General features: G+C 38.9%; 1 protein-coding gene across 3 annotated transcripts; it reads left to right on the forward strand.

Moving 5' to 3' along the window:
- Window positions 1–758: 758 nt before the first annotated feature.
- Window positions 759–18,675, forward strand: LOC110455269 (alkaline phosphatase, tissue-nonspecific isozyme-like). Of its 3 annotated transcripts, none has more exons than XM_021505282.1 (11): window positions 759–856; window positions 3,504–3,555; window positions 6,463–6,683; window positions 12,058–12,232; window positions 12,343–12,518; window positions 12,757–12,861; window positions 13,971–14,073; window positions 14,202–14,342; window positions 15,717–15,908; window positions 16,219–16,320; window positions 17,762–18,675. In XM_021505282.1, the coding sequence occupies exons 2-11, from the start codon at window positions 3,504–3,506 to the stop codon at window positions 18,043–18,045; spliced, it is 1,551 nt and encodes a 516-aa protein (XP_021360957.1). In that variant the 5' UTR covers window positions 759–856; the 3' UTR covers window positions 18,046–18,675. The 3 variants fall into 3 exon arrangements, with proteins under 3 accessions (XP_021360957.1, XP_021360959.1, XP_021360958.1); XM_021505284.1 differs by lacking the exon at window positions 759–856 and adding an exon at window positions 2,478–2,513; XM_021505283.1 differs by lacking the exon at window positions 759–856 and adding an exon at window positions 2,546–2,631.
- Window positions 18,676–18,679: the final 4 nt, after the last annotated feature.

Raw genomic sequence — 18,679 nt, forward strand, 5'->3', positions numbered from 1 at the left:
AATTGATACAAACGACTTTACCTTAGTCTGTAATAAGGCATTTATAAATATTGTTTACCGAATTTATGATATGTCAATATTTTTCGTAACCAAACTGAATGCTACGATACGACGCGTTATACTTAGGTTGTGCAGAGCTTACTTTCTCTTTTATTAGCTGTTGAGAGACAAACTGTCCTCTAATCAAGATGGTTTGGGCCATAGTCGGACGCGACAATAATGGCCCATAACGTCATGGCAAGGCACACACCGCAGCTGTGTCATTTGAAAAGTCTAGGCATAGTTATCCTGAAACTCGACAACAATTAAGTGCTTTTGTTTTTTGAAACTCTACATATACGTTGAATTAATACGGAGACTCATTTACGCCGACCCCTAGATACATCTGTCAAAAACGCCCGTCACTTCTTCAATTAATAATAAACGTGGCGCATTAGTGTTTTACTGTCCTTTCCTCAGTAGTAACATACCAGTTTCTCCTATGCATGTCATGAGAGATCACTCTCCAAATATGTATGTAATATTATGTATTATATTTATGTATACCTATGGGTCGTAAGGCCCCCGGATTGAACATACCAGTTTCTCCTATTTATTGAGGTTCACGTTTAATAAGCTGAAAAACGAAACGGGATTAGATTATCTAAGTCCGCGATACCGACAAAGACAATCTAATTGATCGCATTGATTGGTACCCCACTAGGTGATTAGAACAAGGTAGCGGCGCAGCCAGGTGACCAAACTACCCTGACCTTTGACTTCTATTCAGTATGCCTCGGAAGATTCATATCGACCATAGATTAATAACTTGGAAGCCGACACAACCTGTACTACCCCGACGCACCTGGAAGACAAGGTAAGTTATTTTTCATTATAATTGGATGAAAAACAACATTTGATAAACCCAAATCACATTAGTTAATCCACATATTAATTTGAATATATTTCACTGGTAAACTGGAGAACTGCCTGATCTAACCGGGAGGAGAATCAGGTAATTGCAAAACATAATACGGAAGACAAGGAAACGCATAGGAATTATAGGCCAGTTTGACAATATTTTGTAAAAGGGTAATGGACCATCTTGGCGAAAAAAATCGTTTAAGTAAGCATCAATATGGATTCGTTAAAGAAAGGTCGACTATTTTACAGTTTCTAAAAGTCAATGATGACTGGACAGAAGCTAACGATCAGGGAGGATCAATCCAAAACGGGTTACTTACTCTTTATGACAGCGCTTGACACTGTCCCACGACTACGGCAGAATTTATCAAATGGGTTGAAAGTTTCATTACTACCCGGAAATAACGCGTAGCAGTAAACGAGGAATTGTCAAAATGGCGGGAGATAACAAGCGGAATCCCCCAGGGCAGCGTCTTAGGGCCGTCTCTTTTTGTAATTTATATCAACGATCTTCCGGAGTAGTAACACAACAGCGTACTTGGTCGCAGACGAGACCAACATTTATTACTATAACGATAACATTAATTTACAAGATGATCAAGATCAGCTTAACATTAGTCAGATAACCGGTTTTTGAAATTCCATCCGGACATATGCACAGTTTTGTACATAGGAAAGAAAACTAATAACTCGGCACTACGTTAATCGGGGACGCATTGGCGAACGTAACAAAAGGAAAAGGACCTTGGAATTATAACGGACAACAATCAAAATTTCATAGAAACACGATGCGATGAACGAAGCCAATATAGTAATGGAAACCGTCCTAAGAACTTACACATATCTAGATAATACAATATTCTGTCTTTTATACAATACACTTGTACATATGTAAGGCCACGTCTAGAATATACAAAACAATAAAAGAGTTAGAAAGTGTACAGGGTAGAGAAACGAAACAAATACAGGGAACGAAAAATCTAAGCTATGAAAACAGACTGGGGATACCGAAATTTTCAGTTTAAAATTACACTTGAAAGGCCACATCTTGAATATGGGGCCTGCGTATGGAACCCATATTTACAAAAGCTATGAAAACAGACTGAGGATACTAAAATCACTGGTCAAACTAACACATGAAAGATATAATAGAACTGTCACAGAGGGATTGTTTATTCACAACAATAACAAAAGATCAAGGGACACAGTCTATCATTGCTATAAAGAAGGAGTAGGCTGAACTTAAGGAGGGTTGCAACAGGATTGCTAACGCGAACATTGCTACACTGCAAAGCATATCAATTTCAATTATGCATTCGCCTTTCACCAAGATGGCCGGGGTTCGACTGCCCGATCGGCCGAAGAAAGGCATGGGGATATATATACCGACAAAGACAGTCTAGTATTATCGTATTGATAGGTACCCTGCTACGTGACTAGAGCACCCCAGTGATAGGCTGGATAAACAAGGTTGCGGCGCAACCAGGTGACATTAACTACCCTGACCTTTGACCTCTATTCATTATGTCTCGGAGGATTAATAACGACTATAAATTAATAAAATGGAAGCCGACAGAGCCAAAGCTATCTGGACGCACCCTGAAGGCAAAGTACGTAATATTTCATCAAATTTTAGGAGAAACAATTTTTGATTCATGCACGGATAACAGTATACAGGGAACAAATTACGAACAGCCACGTGCTGGGAAATATCTAGTCAAATAGAAGGTAAATATGGTATTTTTTCAACTAAACGAGAACACATATGTCCATGTAGATACCAACACGAAAATTGCTACACTGCAAAAATATCAATTGTAATGGAAATCAATTAAATTAATACATCGTGTCGTGTCTCGATGTTATTCAGTCAAAGGTGTCAATTATGTTGATAGAGAATTCTGATTGTTCATTAAAAAAATATATGAAAGTAAGAAATATATTCATTTTCATGTCTGTAAAAACGTACATTTTCGTTTATTCGGAATTCGTTAAAATATCAAACTGTTTTCGATTAAAACTGAAAAAATATGTGCTTATTTAGCATTAGATTATTTGAAAGAATCCAAATACCGAACGGAGTTGAAGCACTGAACTCAGGGGAGTCTTGTGATAGTTTTAAAGCAACGTATCACATGGCAAGATACGACGAAAATATATATAAAATTTTGCTAAAACTTTTATATATTATGAAAAACTTACTCTGAAGCTTAGATGACCTCGGTAATGTTTTCAAAATGTATTTTTTTTTTGTCCACCCGGCATAGTTGAGAGGAAATATATAAGGGATGAGACGGGATACCAATGTCAGTGAATATTCGACAGACCCGGGTAATGTTGTGGTGGTCAAATCATATCACCACAACAACGCCCCGAGGAAATAGTAACACCTCTTTTAAAAATGAATTTTTATGAAAACTAACTTCATTGTAGTAAGTTGTTGATTACATTCACGTAGATGTTTGTCAAAAAAGGTACGTCATGTTAACATTAAAATCACTTCAGAATAAAATAAATTTCAACATTATATATTGTAGGTATTTGTAAAGTTTTCACACACGTATTTATAGAGGCGTCACTCCCTTGTTTCATTGTTTCAGATGCGGACTCTGCCATGGCTGATGTCATTGATCGTATGTACCGTCACACAAGGTAAGTCCGCGCACACTGTCTCATAGGGCTGCATCGATATATCGTATCGTATCGTGATTCTTTCTTGTGTATCGTATCGAACATGTTTGCCTGTATCGTGATATAACTATCAGCACAGCTACTTAAATTATCAATCAATTTTTATCAAACTCTAAAAAGGTGTACTTCAGGGTTTTTTAATCCTTCATTCAGTAAAGATATTGTCCACTTTGCAGTTATACCGAAAAGTACTAGAAATTATACAAAAATGTATTTCGATAGTATTTACTATTGAAGTCTGTGACAAAACTTGATAAAATCCTACACCCTTCATTATGAGGTTGACCTATTAAGCAGATATTTGTATCGTGATACGTGTTGTATCGTAAGCATCATACGGCGATAGTCCATGGGGCGTAGCTGGGATATAAATCTCGTGTAGGCACTTGAACAATATCGGCTGATAAATGTGTATGTTTTTAGTTTCAAGAGAGCAGTTTTATAGTTTTAATAAAATCAATTGATAAGTAAGTATATCGGTGCGTTTTATAATTAAATATACAAATAATACGAAAATATATGCCAATTTCGAAATCCAATACAAACGAGGCAGGTCCGTATCCTTATCTAAATAAATGGACAGTCAGAAAGATTGTAATACAGAAGAGTGATTAGCTAGTATTTCGTCTTTTGAAAATTTGGTAAGGATATAGGTAGGGTTACTTTGGTAATCAAGTATGCTTAGTTCCTCTTGTTTTGCAAGCAGACAATGTAATAGTGTTTACAAAACAAGATTAGAATATAAGATGCTTTGTCTGCAGACACAAATACATGCCTATCGTGCAGATTGACTGTGGTTTGCACTTTGGGGTCACTTTGTCTTCAGGGTTTTAGTAAATAAACTGAAACCTTATGTGTGCCAAATCAGGGTAGAGTAGGGCATGAGAATTAAAGAATGACCTATTGCTTTGAGAAGCCTTGGAAGTCGAGACAGTTTCACTGCGCGGGGATCATCTGACTGGGTCTCAAAAGTTTTGATATTTAGAATATTCTGGACCTCGAACTTGTTCATCGTTGTGTTATTAGGCGTACTATTGTTTAATATAAGCTTGAAAGTTGTATTGCATTTATGTGCATTACAAGATCTTGTTCACTGAAAATAATCTAAAACATGATTTTCGTAGTTTGTACTAACCCTATACAAAATATACTGAATATAGTGTAATCTTCAATTTTAATGAAAACATAATTCAATTTTTGAATTAATATTGACTTAAAACAAACACTTGACAAAAGTATGTATAGGCACGTGCCTACCCGAGCCTAAGGCAGCTACGCTATGTATACGTACCGTATCGTGAGGTTTGCGTATCGTTGCAGCCCTACAATAGTGTCTTACCTTCTAAGGTAGAACGCACCATCTAGCAAGTAGACGCTACAGACGCATTATGCAAAAAATAAAATATTAACAATAGTGTGGTCATTTCTAGTTGTACTTATTTAAAACTGAATATTTCCACTATTTTGCCTTTTTGTACAGAACGACGCCATGATTGACATTATTGATAAAATTTACATGCATACTACATTTTCGACTGAAAAAGAAAATATATTAAATGTTCCTATGCTTGTTAAATATGGAATCGAGCTGTTACCTCAGTTTATACCTCTGTTTAACGGACTGATTAAGAATAGAATTATAAAGCTTGGATTTTGTAGTGGTCAATTCCGTGTGTAAATTTTGTTTCTGTCAATATCACTGGTTCTTTAAATATTTAACTAGTATGATCCCTGACCAACTGGACGGTGTTTATTTCCTATAGTTTGGATATAATTCCGTTGACTAGGTAGTCTCGTTCAACCAGACGCTTGCTCACTTAGCTTGCGCAGACAACAAGAGTCTGGTTGAACGAGACTATTGACTAGTAGCTTAGTCGGTTATAGCGATAGTATAACAATTTGGGGACCAGGGTTCGAATTCTAGCCATACTGAATGTCTACATTAGAAACTATTCTTGATTATATTTTGTTTATTTCATATTTCTCATAAAAGTCCCGGAAGGTATGATTTTCTTTTCAGAAATGATTAATCAAAGTTTTAGTCCTCCGGGAAAAACATCCATTTTTAGTACTAAGTTACAGATTTTGGCACTAAAGGATCCTTAAGGATTTCCTCTCCAACTGGACAATCGGAAACCGTCGGCACTTTCCGTAAACGAGAAAATACTCGTTTACGGAAAGTGCCGACGGTTCCCGATTGCCCACTGGATTGTGTTTTTATACATACAGTTACGTTCCCTTAAAGTCGTTTCGGATGTAACTGAGAACAGCTGAGACAGAACACTCCCTTTAGCTATGTAGCTTAGTCTTTTAGTGCAATCTGAAGTCTAGGGTTCGAACCCTGGTACAGTTTCGCTGTACTTTAACGCTCAGTGCAGTATTGTTGATTATAGGGTTGTCAACGATTAGCCGGTTAAACGGTTACTCAATCGGAAAAAAATGTTCGAGTAACCGTTAACCAAAATTTGACCTGTTTGACAACTAGTTGATTGTGATTTTTTTCCATCGGTATTATTTGTTCATAAAAGTAGCGGGCATGAAACCGTTCCCATGCTCAAGCATGGATTCTGTGCTCAAGCCTGCTTTCTTGTAACTCGTTTAAAATCATGTCAACGATCAAAAAGTCAATTACAGTATTCAGCTTCAATTTTTTTCCATATACCGGAACAAAAAGTTAGTCTTGTGCACAATATCAACGCTTGAGCATTAGAAAGGTTTCATGAATACGGGCCCCGGTATTTACAGTTTTCAGAAAGATTTTATCAAAGCTGAAAAACCCCGGTTTCCAGTGCCAAGTTAAGTTTTTGGCCGTGGTGCAGGGATCCTTAAGTTTCTCTATTCACACCATTTACCATTTTGTAATTTCAGACGCGGCCTATTGGAATACCCAGGCTCAGGAAACGCTGAAGAGAATGATGAACCAGAAACATAACACAAACGTCGCTAAGAACGTCATTCTGTTTCTCGGTGACGGGCTGGGGATTTCTACCGTGACCGCGTCCCGAATCTACAAGGGTCAACTACAAAGTCAGACAGGGGAGGAAACTGTGATGGCGTACGAGAAGTTCCCGTTCACAGGGCTCATCAAGGTATTGTTATAGTTATATCAACCTTAATACAAGAATAGGTTTCATAAAAGCCAATGTTCTGGCGTACACATGTATTACTAGTGGCGGAAGTTTACAAGATTAACAAAGGAAATGGGGCAAGAAGAGGTCACCTGGCTCTCAGATTGCACAGGGTTTGAGCCAGTGTGTAACTTGTCCGGTAGCTATCACCTAAGACGTTTCCGTACACTGATTTAATCTTATGTGGCGTATGACAAGCCAACGTGATATTTGAATATCATAAATAACTCTTTTTAACACAGGGTTGACTTTTTTTCCTTGAAGAAAGATACCATCCCACTACAGTTCTGGTATTTACTTGCGTCTTCTACCTCTCTACCTCCAGCAGACAGTCAACACACATAAATAATAATAAATAATAGCACATCTAATACGCAAAAGGACAACATCCAACAATGGTTGAAAGATCACAGGAAAAACTCGACAACGATTTGGACACGACACTTGAAACATCAATAGACAATGTGAAATAGGTAATAAATCATTGACAGTTACGACTTTCACAAAAAAGGAAGGATTTATGGCAATGGAGCTGAAGAGCACGAAACTGCACTTGTGAAAACATAAAGAAGGGAGAAAGAAATTAAAAAAAGACCGTGGAAGATGACTCACCGGTTCAAAAAGGCTGGAAAAAGAAAAAGGTCTATTTGAAGCAGTTAAAAGTCAATCATATACGAATAAAATAACCACGTTCAGGTTCTACTCATCAGGCACAGTTGTCTAGTGGTAGGACGCCGGGCTCGTGACCGAAGGGTTGCGGGTTCGAGTCACGTCACGGCACTGTGTTGTATCTTTGAGCAAGATACTTTACTCCGCTTGTTCCAGTCTATTCAGCTGTAAATGAGTGCGTGGTTGGGCAGTGCTAGAATTGTTGAGTGCTAGCTGTGAGCACTGAAATGGCAGCACCGGCTGTATGCTGAGAAAGATACTGGCTGGTTGCAAAAGCCCTATAACCACGGATAATAATTTGTTATTATTATTATATCTCATTATAATCATCAGTTCTAGAAACGCCAAGATACTACAAAACCTATAATTATGCACATTCGCTAGTCAAGTGTTCGCTTCGTATACACTCCACTTACCCTTGGCGGATACAGTCGTGTCCTCATAATTCCCTCCACTGCCACTTAGCGGATATACCGAGTTCTACCACAATACGCTGTGTTATTCCACTCTCAAATCATTGTATATACATGCAGACTGTTGAATGAATATGAGTTATACACCACACATGGTATATGACCTTCCGTAGTTTTGATTGGTCGAGAAGATAAACCTTGACCGTCGACTTTTTTCACGCGCTTTTTGCCGCGTGCTGTTTTGTTAACGTCGTCTGCTGTCAACATCCGACAAATGTTGGTGACTTTTGTGAGGTTATGCGATGGGTAAAGGGGGTTATTAAGGCAATACCAAAAGAAGATGATGCTTACAGATTTGATCGCTAGTTTCAGGCAAAATTGCTACAGACGCTCGATATCGTTTCGACGCCATACCGTCGCGTGTCCAGGTCGTGAATCCCAGAGACGTATGTCTCTGTGAAACCCAAACAAGGTCTGTAACAGTGTCGGAAAATATTTCGTTCTCCCCATGTCCCGTTATCAATATTTGAAGGGCCTGTCTATGGCGGAACTCTCACTATAAACGTCAACCATAGAACCTCACGAAGAAACGTCACAGGCCTATGGTTTTGGACATTGACAGCGATTAGTTCGTCTTCATCACTACGCGGGAGGCAGCCTACATACGATATGCTTACGCGCATATAGTCCGTAGTTTATTTATATCATTTAATGCAATATTACATACTCTCAATATATAAAGTCGTTCAGTGCCGAAACATCAATTTTGAAAATTATTAAATTTGTAAAGAATGAAAGTCATTTTTGAATATTAATGAGTGATTTTTTACATATGGGTCATATCACTACGCCAACCTTGTCAACAAAATGTGTGTATGCTATTCAAATCAGGAAATACTAGCTGTTTTCGACTGAGATTGTGGTAGAAACAGATCACACGACTCGTGGTTATTGAGTATGGTATTTATATCACTCTCGTTAGTTAGTTTTCGTGTCTTTTGTAACTTTTGAAAATTAACTAACTCGAGTGAAATAAATACCATATTCAACAACCACTCGTTGTGTAACCTCTATTTATCGCTCTCCTCCCAAAAAACCTTTTAACCAATCGGAATGACCGTTACATACACACTCCATCGGCGTGTTGACATTAAGCACGTGTATGTCGAGCAGAGTATAAATGACAGAGCAATATGGAAACAATCCAAAGGCAGCACACATTTCCCCCCAAGTCATCATTTACATGTGGCTCGTAGTTTAGGATTTCCCAAAGATCGTGCGCCTATTTTTATGGGCAAAACACTCTGACATATACTACGACGTGCTTCCGTAAAGGGCGCCACCATTATTGTTTTCCTTCGTCAACAACGCTATATGTAAGACGCAATGTCATTGGATGCGAGCGATTGGCACCGCAAGAAAATTTGAAGGCTCTGTAAACACGGCTATATCCGCCAAGGGTAAGTAGAGTGTATACGAAGCGAACACATGGCTAGAGAAGATGACAATTATGGTGCTTTCTGATGTCTGTTCTGAGACAGTTGGTCCGTCAGTCCTTCGGGTTATAATACAAGATTGGGATGTAGAAGGACTCACACAACTAAATCACTTACTATATGTTATTACCAAACATTTTAGCTTATTACTTTAATATTTGAAGTTCAAAACCAGTGACAACTGTCTAGATTCATAAATACATACCTTGCAAAGGCTACACAATGTCTTTTTTGGTAGGTTTAGTGGCATATTGGAGTATCACAGCGTCAAAACAGAAACGCCCCCAGACATTTTGCCCCTGTGAAAATCCGCACACAGACATGGAAATATATCAAAAGTATACATTTTTCAAAAGTTAAATGCCTGAACATTTCATTTATCTAAACATCTGTCATCAGTCCCTCATCAAACTCCTTCAGTGGCCAAGTAATTAGCCGGAACCTATTTTAGATAGGAACTACAAACTGATTTAGTTGTGAGGGTCCTAGAAGGACTAGAGATGAACAGAAGCAAGCTCTTTCGTAGACGGCTTGGTATCCCGACATGTTTCTTCAACATGGGTCCTAAACAAAACAAATCTGTTTGGTAATTAAAGGTTCGGGCAGCTAGATTTATCATGACTTTGAAAGACCCAAAAGAGAAGAGTCAGAAACGCTGGGATACAACGTACAGGTATGGACAAGACGGAAATGACAGTCACAAATTCAGTTGCGGATTTTGAATACAATCAGTCGGGCGTTGTAGTAACTATGCGCTGGGCACAAGTTAGGAACAACAAAGAGTTACAATTAAAATCGGATGGCGTAACAGCATCCTCGATACTCCAGGGGTAACTTTCGCTCTCTGCACCCCTGGAATATTTCAAAGCAAAATCGAAGACTTAGTGTGCACCACCTTGTGGATGAGACGAGGAGACTAGATTGATCTTTTGATCTACATCAAAAGTATCCCGCGGTCGCGTAACGGTTAAATGTGCTGGCTTTGAAGTCGAGTGTCGCTCCTCTGTTATCTTCAAAGGACAGATATCAGCCTGGCGATTGGTCAGGTTTTTTTTTTACCCGAGACCAATCAAATAGCTAGCCGTATGCCTTCAATTTTGCTATGACATATTTCAGGGATGCAGAGAGCGAAAGTGAACGTAACCCCTGAAGTATCAGAGGATGACGTAACAGAAAGAGTGTTGCTTATGCAAAGTGAAAGTAGAAACCAGGAGGAGAAGCAAAGGGAAAATGGGACTGTGACGACGGGCTGGAAAGGCACACGACCAGGGCAGATACAGAGGTGCAAAGGCTCACGCGGAGATATATCTGGCGAAATTCACTGTCACAGCTTAAGTTATGGACAGATCTCTGGTTATGTTCACTGTCAAAGTTACAGTCTTGGGGTCTACTATCAATATAATCTGGCACCATTACCGACGACTCTCCAATAATGGAGATAATTATCACACATCTGTGTAAATTGTGTGTAAAACATGGCTTTATACGGCTCACGCACTTTTGCCATGCTAAACATAACTTACTCGATGCCAGTGTTCCCGAATGCCTGATCATGAGTAGAGGAACAAACACTTTTATCGGGTGAAAGATGGTCACAAGATGTACGAAAGTTGACATCTAGGTTCTGACAGAAAAACGGATGATTGAGTTGGATCTGAACGATGTAGTACAAACGCTGATATTGCATTATGTTGGCGTAGGAATGAGACACTTGTGGTCGTTGAGATGATAGTGGTTTGGGAAGACCTTTGTGTACATGATAAGGAGAGGAAAGGGGTGACCGCAGTCATCATTGGCGGAGAGCATCAAATTCCATATGCCTGTGGATGTAGTATGTATGGGACTTCCGGCACAATCTGTCTCGAAGAAATTCAGTTTGTTGTAAGTTGGATGATGCAAAGAAGGACTAATACCCATCCATCTAGTATAGGATGAATGGGGAAAGCTGTATTGGAAAGCCAACCACCGAAGCACAGTGAGTGAACGCCACTTTGGACCCCTATCCAGAGTGTTCTGATCTAGGGATTGAAACATACGATAAGGATGGACTCGGCCGACGACACGCTGGTACCAGTGTCAATATCATTACCATTGTAAGCTGTTTCCGTCTTTGCGTACTGCAGAGTTATCTTCTCTTGAGAGCAGGCATTTATTGCTACGTCATTTGTTTTTGAGAGTAACGTCATAAATTTATGAGAAAACGACGTAATTTTCTCACACAAACCAATGACGTAACAATCAATACCTGCTCTCAAGAGAAGATAACTCTGCAATATGCAAAGACGGAATATGATGGTTTAAATGCGGGAATATTTGGTTCATTAAACACGTTGCCAAATAAATTCTTATTTGCGGTTCTTCTTGTGATGAAGCTGTTTATTACTAGTAGCCCATGTGGTTTATGACTTCGCATTTTTATGCAACCATGCAACAAATAATCCAATGCTTCCTCCTGAATTAAATGTATTGGGTTTATTTTCCTATTGGACCACATTGTGGTGCTAAAGAAACCATTGTGCAGGTTTTTGGGGTTGTCATTGTTGAAAATCACATGTTTATTTGAGCTAAGAAGGTAATATCATTCCATGTGTTGCGATGTCCCGCCGGAGAATTAAGATGGCTATCTTGTAGTTGAATTTCACATAAGCAATGAACAATTTTGATTTTCATCCAATGATATACATAATATTAAATTGACGGGATATTTTACTAGAGTCTAGTTTGATGGAGTACCGATAAGAAAGGTTTTACTTGCAGACATACAACACCGACCAACAGGTTCCTGACTCGGCTGGTACGGCTACGGCCTTTCTATGCGGGGTCAAGGCAAAGGCTGGCACGGTTGGGCTAGACGATAGCGCCATTCACAGCAACTGTGCGTCACAACACGGGACGGAAGTGAAGTCAATTCTAGACTGGAGTAAAAATGAAGGTATGCTAATTTCTGAGAGCGTTGTGATGTTCTTTATAGTTTTGTTTCGTAACATCGTATGACTATTTCTCTACTGATACATCTTCTCTATAAACGTTCTGCTTACACAGGTAAATCTACAGGAATTGTGACCACCACTCGTGTGACGCACGCGACACCGGCTGCCTCATATGCGCATGCGGCAGATCGCGGGTGGGAGGGGGACACAGAACTTCAGGTTGAGGAGATCGAAGGGGGTTGTCGAGACATTGCCTACCAGCTCATTATGAACAACAGCGACGTCAACGTAAGCATGGGTCTACTTAATTAATTATCTGTGGGAAAAGACAACTCTACTTATCAGGAGTGGTTACCGTGTGAAGTTAGGAATGCTTTTGTTCCCAACGGTTATTGTTCTTTTTTGCGTTGTAAATGGTTTTTATTCCATAGCGGAGTGTCATTTTACATTATCGGATGCTTCACAAAATATTTGCTGTGATTTACCATGTGTTTTTGTAATGGTACTCTCTCTCTCTCTCTGTCAGGTAATCCTAGGAGGTGGGAGGCGCTACTTCTTGTCCATCAACAAGACAGATCCCGAGCTGAATGAGACAACTCGGTCCCAGAGAGGGGATCTCGATCTCATCGATGTAAGTGTTATAAGTCACTGAGGTTGTATTGTCAAGACTAGTTGGCCCCTGTGTACACAGGGCATTGTATCCAATTCCTTCATAGATAACATATAAGATAATGATGTATATGGTTATCCCCCAGAATTGAAACCATGAAATTTTAAAACTGCTCTGTTAAAGTGTTTCAGAAAACGACAAAAGATCTCTAAGTGGAAACACACTGGAAGACCTACTGGTATATTTTTGCAAATCGGGTAATATCAATGGTGTGAAAAAGGTCTAAATAGTATTAAATAGGACATATAGTCCACTAATTTACACACTCTTTGTGGTCCCTCTAGAGTTTGTCTATCACAGGTGATCAGGTTTACATCCAGGAGAATAATACCTGTACCAGGTAGATATCAACATCAGGACCATGTGTCCTCATTCCATAGTATGCGGATAACTTAGGTTTGTAATGCTTTAAATGAATCTTAATTTCTTGTAAGAGACAAAGTGTGCGAACATCGGTACACATTTTCCCATCAGAGTTTACCAATAACAAGGATCTTTAATCAATTTAGATATCGGCAAGGAGAAAAATACCTGTTGTATGATATGTAGTTGCAATTTGTGTCGCCATCCTGAGGTCAATCGTTTAAACGTTCTGTAAGGTTTTAAAAGCTCGAACTTAACCTTCAGAGAAGCAAAAAGTCACTTTAGAACCTTGAAAATGAGTCACCATTATATTTACCTCCCACCAAAATCCTTCATCTCTCTCAAATTAGTTCTCCACACGTTGTAACATTCTGAACAGACACGAAGGCCTCGGTATAAACGACATAGACCCTGAACAAGGCATCACAGGGGAAACCAATTAAACGTATTATTCAGTTTTAAATCTAGCTGATATATCACCATATCCGTTATGTACTGTCGTAGTTAGGATTCCTGTGTTAGAATGTACACTCCTTCCTCTCTATCAAATTCCCTCTTGAGATGTTTTGCTATATTTGTGACCGTTATCTTGGCATAAAATAAAATCATTCAAAAATATTCCATAATTGGAAGCGGGTGCGACATTCCGTTTGAAAAAAAATCCTGGATCGGCGTCTGGTAGTCATAATAGCATGCGTGTGTTGTAGGAATGGACACAGGACAAGGTAGACCGGAACAGTAGTCATAGTTACGTATGGAACAACGCCCAGTTTGCCAACGTAGACCCGGACAAAACGGATCACCTTCTTGGTCAGTGTGACACAAAAGGCTAAATCGGACATTGCATGTCAAATCTTTAACTCGTTATTTAAAACAAAATTTCACTGATTTATTTGATTCGACAACATAATTTCTTTTATTCAAATATTTTGTTTCAGGTTTGTTTGAATCTTCACACATGCAATATGAGCATTCGCGAAACAAGGGACCGGACGGAGAACCCTCTCTGGCGGAAATGACACAAAAGGCCATACAAGTCCTTGACAATAATCCTATGGGATTCTTTCTATTGGTTGAAGGTTGGTTGATTTAGTTTGGGGCTTGAGCCAAGAGCATTTGACGACGTTTGATAAAATCTCTTTTCGTTTATTGGTAGAAATGTGTTGTGGAAATGTACGCCCGTCTGATTGGTAAAACATTCTTTGAATGCTTGATTGGTAATAATGTTCCCTTCTGATTGTTAGTTTATTTTCTCCTTTCTGATTGGTAGTTTATTTTCTCCTTTCTGATTGGTAGATATTTTCTTTATTCTCATTGGTAGAACATTTGCTCTTCTCTGATTAGTATATTTTCTCCTTTCTGATTGGTAGAATTTCTGCTCATTTCTATCTGGAAGAATATATGTTTTATCTGTCTGGAAGAAAATATGGGTCTACTAGGTCGGTTGAAAACAAAAGTCTGATTGTAGATGGTATGCTTCCGAGTGAAAGAGGATGTACTTTTCTCTGACCAATAGGCGGTATGCTCCTCTCTGGTTGGTAGAATATATAGAGTGCATTTCTATTTGATTTTTTTAGAAGATCTGTATATATACATTGAAGTTGGTTTAATGTTTTGGATAGGCCCCGTTGTATAGCATAATATATTTCGTCGTTCCTGCGCCACGAATTCATTTCAAAATCGGTGCGTGAAAGTGAGGTTTCTTTTTTGCCTCAAAAGTGTCGACGAAATGCATTTGTATCACAACCCACTCACTAGAACAGTAAATATTAGCAAGGACTTAGATCCGGTCTAATTCCGTGATATTAGCGATGTTCGATTAAAACAGTGAATTTCATATAAAACGTCGGAAACAAATGCACTTAAATGACATTAAGTTCAGTCTTAGAAACCTTACAAAGGATAATATGTTTTAGTAGCATGTGTCCCCTTTCAGATGTTTATTTTGAATGTCGCAAACATGCAGATTTGAACTGCATTTGAATTACATACATTATCAAGAAAACGCGTTTTGTTTCTTAATTTTCTGTATATAAATACAACCATCGTAAATTTAAATTCCTGACGGTATTTAATTAAAAACGATATGAGTATTACGTTAAATTTACCTTAACGGTCATAAAACCATATTACCTTCAAAGATTATGACATGGAAACTCGGAAAAGAGAACGACGGCATCCTCTGTATGTGTTTTCAATCTACTATGAATGTCAATCATAAACAAAATGTGTCCTCCTATTCCGTCTTTGCGTATTGCAGAGTTATCTTCTCTTGGGAGCAGGAATTGATTGTTACGTCACTTGTTTGTGAGAGTTACGTCATCAATTTTTGAGAAAACGACGTAATTTGCTCCCAAGTGAAGATAACTCTGCAATACGCAAAGACGGAATATCAGTATTGATTGGTCTGCTAGACTGGCACATTATGACTAATATTCAGACTGCTATTGCAGGGGGAAGAATAGACCACGCCCACCACGCTACGTATGGCCGGCGAGCGCTACACGAGACCGTTGCTTTCGAAGAGGCGGTACAGATGGCGCTGAATCTAACCAATGATGAGGAGACATTAGTTGTCGTCACAGCCGATCACTCTCACGTGTTCATGGCTGGTGGCTACCCGAGCCGAGGCAACAGTATTCTCGGTAATGTAGTTAAAATGGAAAATTAAATGATGAATGAAAACAGGTTCACCTGAAAATTGGCAATATTAATCGAAAACTCTCTATTCAGACCTGAAAATGGCCAATGTTAATCGAAAATTAAATTTTCATGTGATAGATATTCACTTGATGAAGATAAGCTGAAGAGCTTTTTTTAAGTTTTTAATTTTACTATAATTTTATATATCTATATGTATGATTTCAGATTTTCATACTTTACATTTTAATTAAGTTAGTGAAGTAGATGTCGTCTGATGTATTTTTCACATCTGTTGTTTCGTTGTTACTCAAGGTCTAGTGAACGATGAAATGGGTGACGATACGATGCCATATACTTCACTAGTGTATGGTAATGGTCCCGTGGGACGGGAAAACCTCACCAATATAGATACAGGTACGTAAATGGTCCCGTGGGACGGGAAAACGTCACCGATATAGATACAGGTACGCCAATGGTTCCGTATAACGGGAAACCCTCTATAATCTAGATATAGGTACGTCAATGGTCCCGTGTGACGGGAAAGCTTCACCGATATAGATACAGGTACGTCAATGGTCCCGTGGGACGGGAAAACCTCATCGATAAAGATACAGGCATTTTTGATGGTCCCGTGGGACGAGAAAAAACAACCCACCGATATAAATATATAAATACAGGTACGTCCATTGTTAATGGTTATGGTCCCGTGGGACGGGAAAACCAAGGGTTTAGATCGTCTTTCGGTAAAAATAATTGTAACATATTATCAATGGGGATGTTATGTTTACCGAAAGTCGATCTAAAGCTCTAAAACATGTAAATTTACCCTGAACACCTTAGTTTAAGTCCAAATATAGCTGTAACAAATTATCAGGTCCCTGTGACGTCAACGGTCCCGTGGGACGGGGAAACTCTCCGATATAGATCAACTTGCATTGAGTATAGCGACGATCCAGCGTGACGGATGCTCCACATAGATACAATAAGGTCAGAACCAATCCCTTGTTTCACTTGATTCAATACGTATTCTAATTTATACAATCAAAATATTTCGGTTCCTAGCACTGCTGACGAGATAATAATAATCGAAAACTGTTTGGATCAGTTAAGGATACTCATACCACTGTCAAAAACTGTATGATGAACTTGAATCGGTTACTCCGGCATTACTATATCTTTGACAAATCAATTCTGACAAGAAAACCAAAGCTTACGAAAGTTAAAAAAAAAACCACGAAATATATGAATTAAAGCGAATAAACAACAATGATCTGAGTTTAAAAATGAAACGAACCAGATTAGGATTCCAGTCGACCTCCGAATTCTGTCTTTGCGTATTGCAGAGTTATCTGCTCTTGTGGGCAGGTATTGATTGTTACGTCATTTGTTTGTGAGAGTAACGTCATCAATTTTTGAGAAAACGACGTAATTTTCTCGCACAAACCAATGACGTAACAATCGATACCTGCTAACAAGAGAAGATAACTCTGCAATACGCAAAGACGGAATATGTGAACTGAACTACCTGTACCGAGAGTACTCTTATCCAGTTGCGCTTTAGATATATCTAAAAGGAAATAACAGGAGGTTACAGTATGTGTACCAACAAACTAAGGTATAATTCTCTAGTGTTTAGCCAGCAGTTGGATAGGGATAATTAAGAAATAATGTTCCTTGTGGTCGAGAGGAATAAATCTGTCAAATGTTCAAATCCTTAGAATATCCAACTAGTAGTGAAGAAAAGACGAGAGATCAACGCCCCCTGACATTGTTTACTGTTGGTAGTGACTTGAACAGTGGCCAGTTAAAGGGATATATACTGTCTTTCCGTATTGTGTACTTTTATATATTTCAGCCGACTTCGACTACAAGCAAGGTAGTGCTGTCCCTTTGTCATCAGAGACGCATGCGGGAGAGGATGTTCCGGTTTACGCCAATGGACCAATGGCGCACCTCCTTACCGGAACACACGAACAAAACTATATTGCGCATGTAATGGCATATGCCTCGTGCGTTGGACTTAACAAAGATCATTGCACACAACTTCCTTCTGGTACACCCACTTCCGGTTCAAGCGGAGTACTTCCGGGTTCTCTGATTTTCACTCAGTGCTGTTTGTTCTTTTTGTTTTACGCTTGATTTTTACGTAAGATGAGAAAGTACTATCATCTAGTGTATCTGTACGTTAAAATGACGCCTTGCAAAGATTTCTAACAACGGTCAAATTCACACACATGATTGGCAGAAGACCTGTATTAGCCCAACTATATATCAGAGAGCTAGGCAGGGGTTTTATACCACTCGCTTTGCCTTTGAAAAGGTGTTCTTTATCTACATAACATGGTTCTCTAATGAGATATAAATGAACCAGAGACACGACAAGTGTGTGCGACAGTCAATAAGAATGTCTCTAGTCAAATGTCATACTCGAAATCCAGGAGTTCAACCTAGATGTCCGTGATGTTCCTACTCCGAACCTTTTGATTTTCTCGCGACATAAACGAAGGCACGCGGTGTATTATTTGATTGGTCAAGAAACTGACCAATTGCAAGGCTCAAAGACTATGTAACCTTTACTTAAATTTCACCAAAGAGCTGCTCTGAGATCAAAACCAGCAATCACTTGCATCTTAAATCAAACCATTACTCTGAGACTACAGATTTGCAGAATTCTGTTATCAGTCCCCAGACTAGTAAACTCGTATTATCTGCAGGTTGTGGTGTACAGGAACCTTGATTATGTCATAATTTATTGAATAAAATGTCAAATACA

The sequence above is a fragment of the Mizuhopecten yessoensis genome, unplaced genomic scaffold (genome assembly GCF_002113885.1).
Source record: "Mizuhopecten yessoensis strain PY_sf001 unplaced genomic scaffold, ASM211388v2 scaffold8195, whole genome shotgun sequence".
In the NCBI taxonomy this organism is placed as follows: domain Eukaryota; kingdom Metazoa; phylum Mollusca; class Bivalvia; order Pectinida; family Pectinidae; genus Mizuhopecten; species Mizuhopecten yessoensis.

Excerpts from the sequence above, each read along its gene's own strand:
- LOC110455269 (XM_021505282.1), top strand. The coding sequence starts at position 3,504 with ATGCGGACTCTGCCATGGCTGATGTCATTGATCGTATGTACCGTCACA. Across the intron at positions 12,233-12,342 it reads AGACTGGAGTAAAAATGAAG|GTAAATCTACAGGAATTGTG; the intron begins GTATGCTAATTT and ends CTGCTTACACAG. Across the intron at positions 16,321-17,761 it reads CCTCACCAATATAGATACAG|CCGACTTCGACTACAAGCAA; the intron begins GTACGTAAATGG and ends TATATATTTCAG.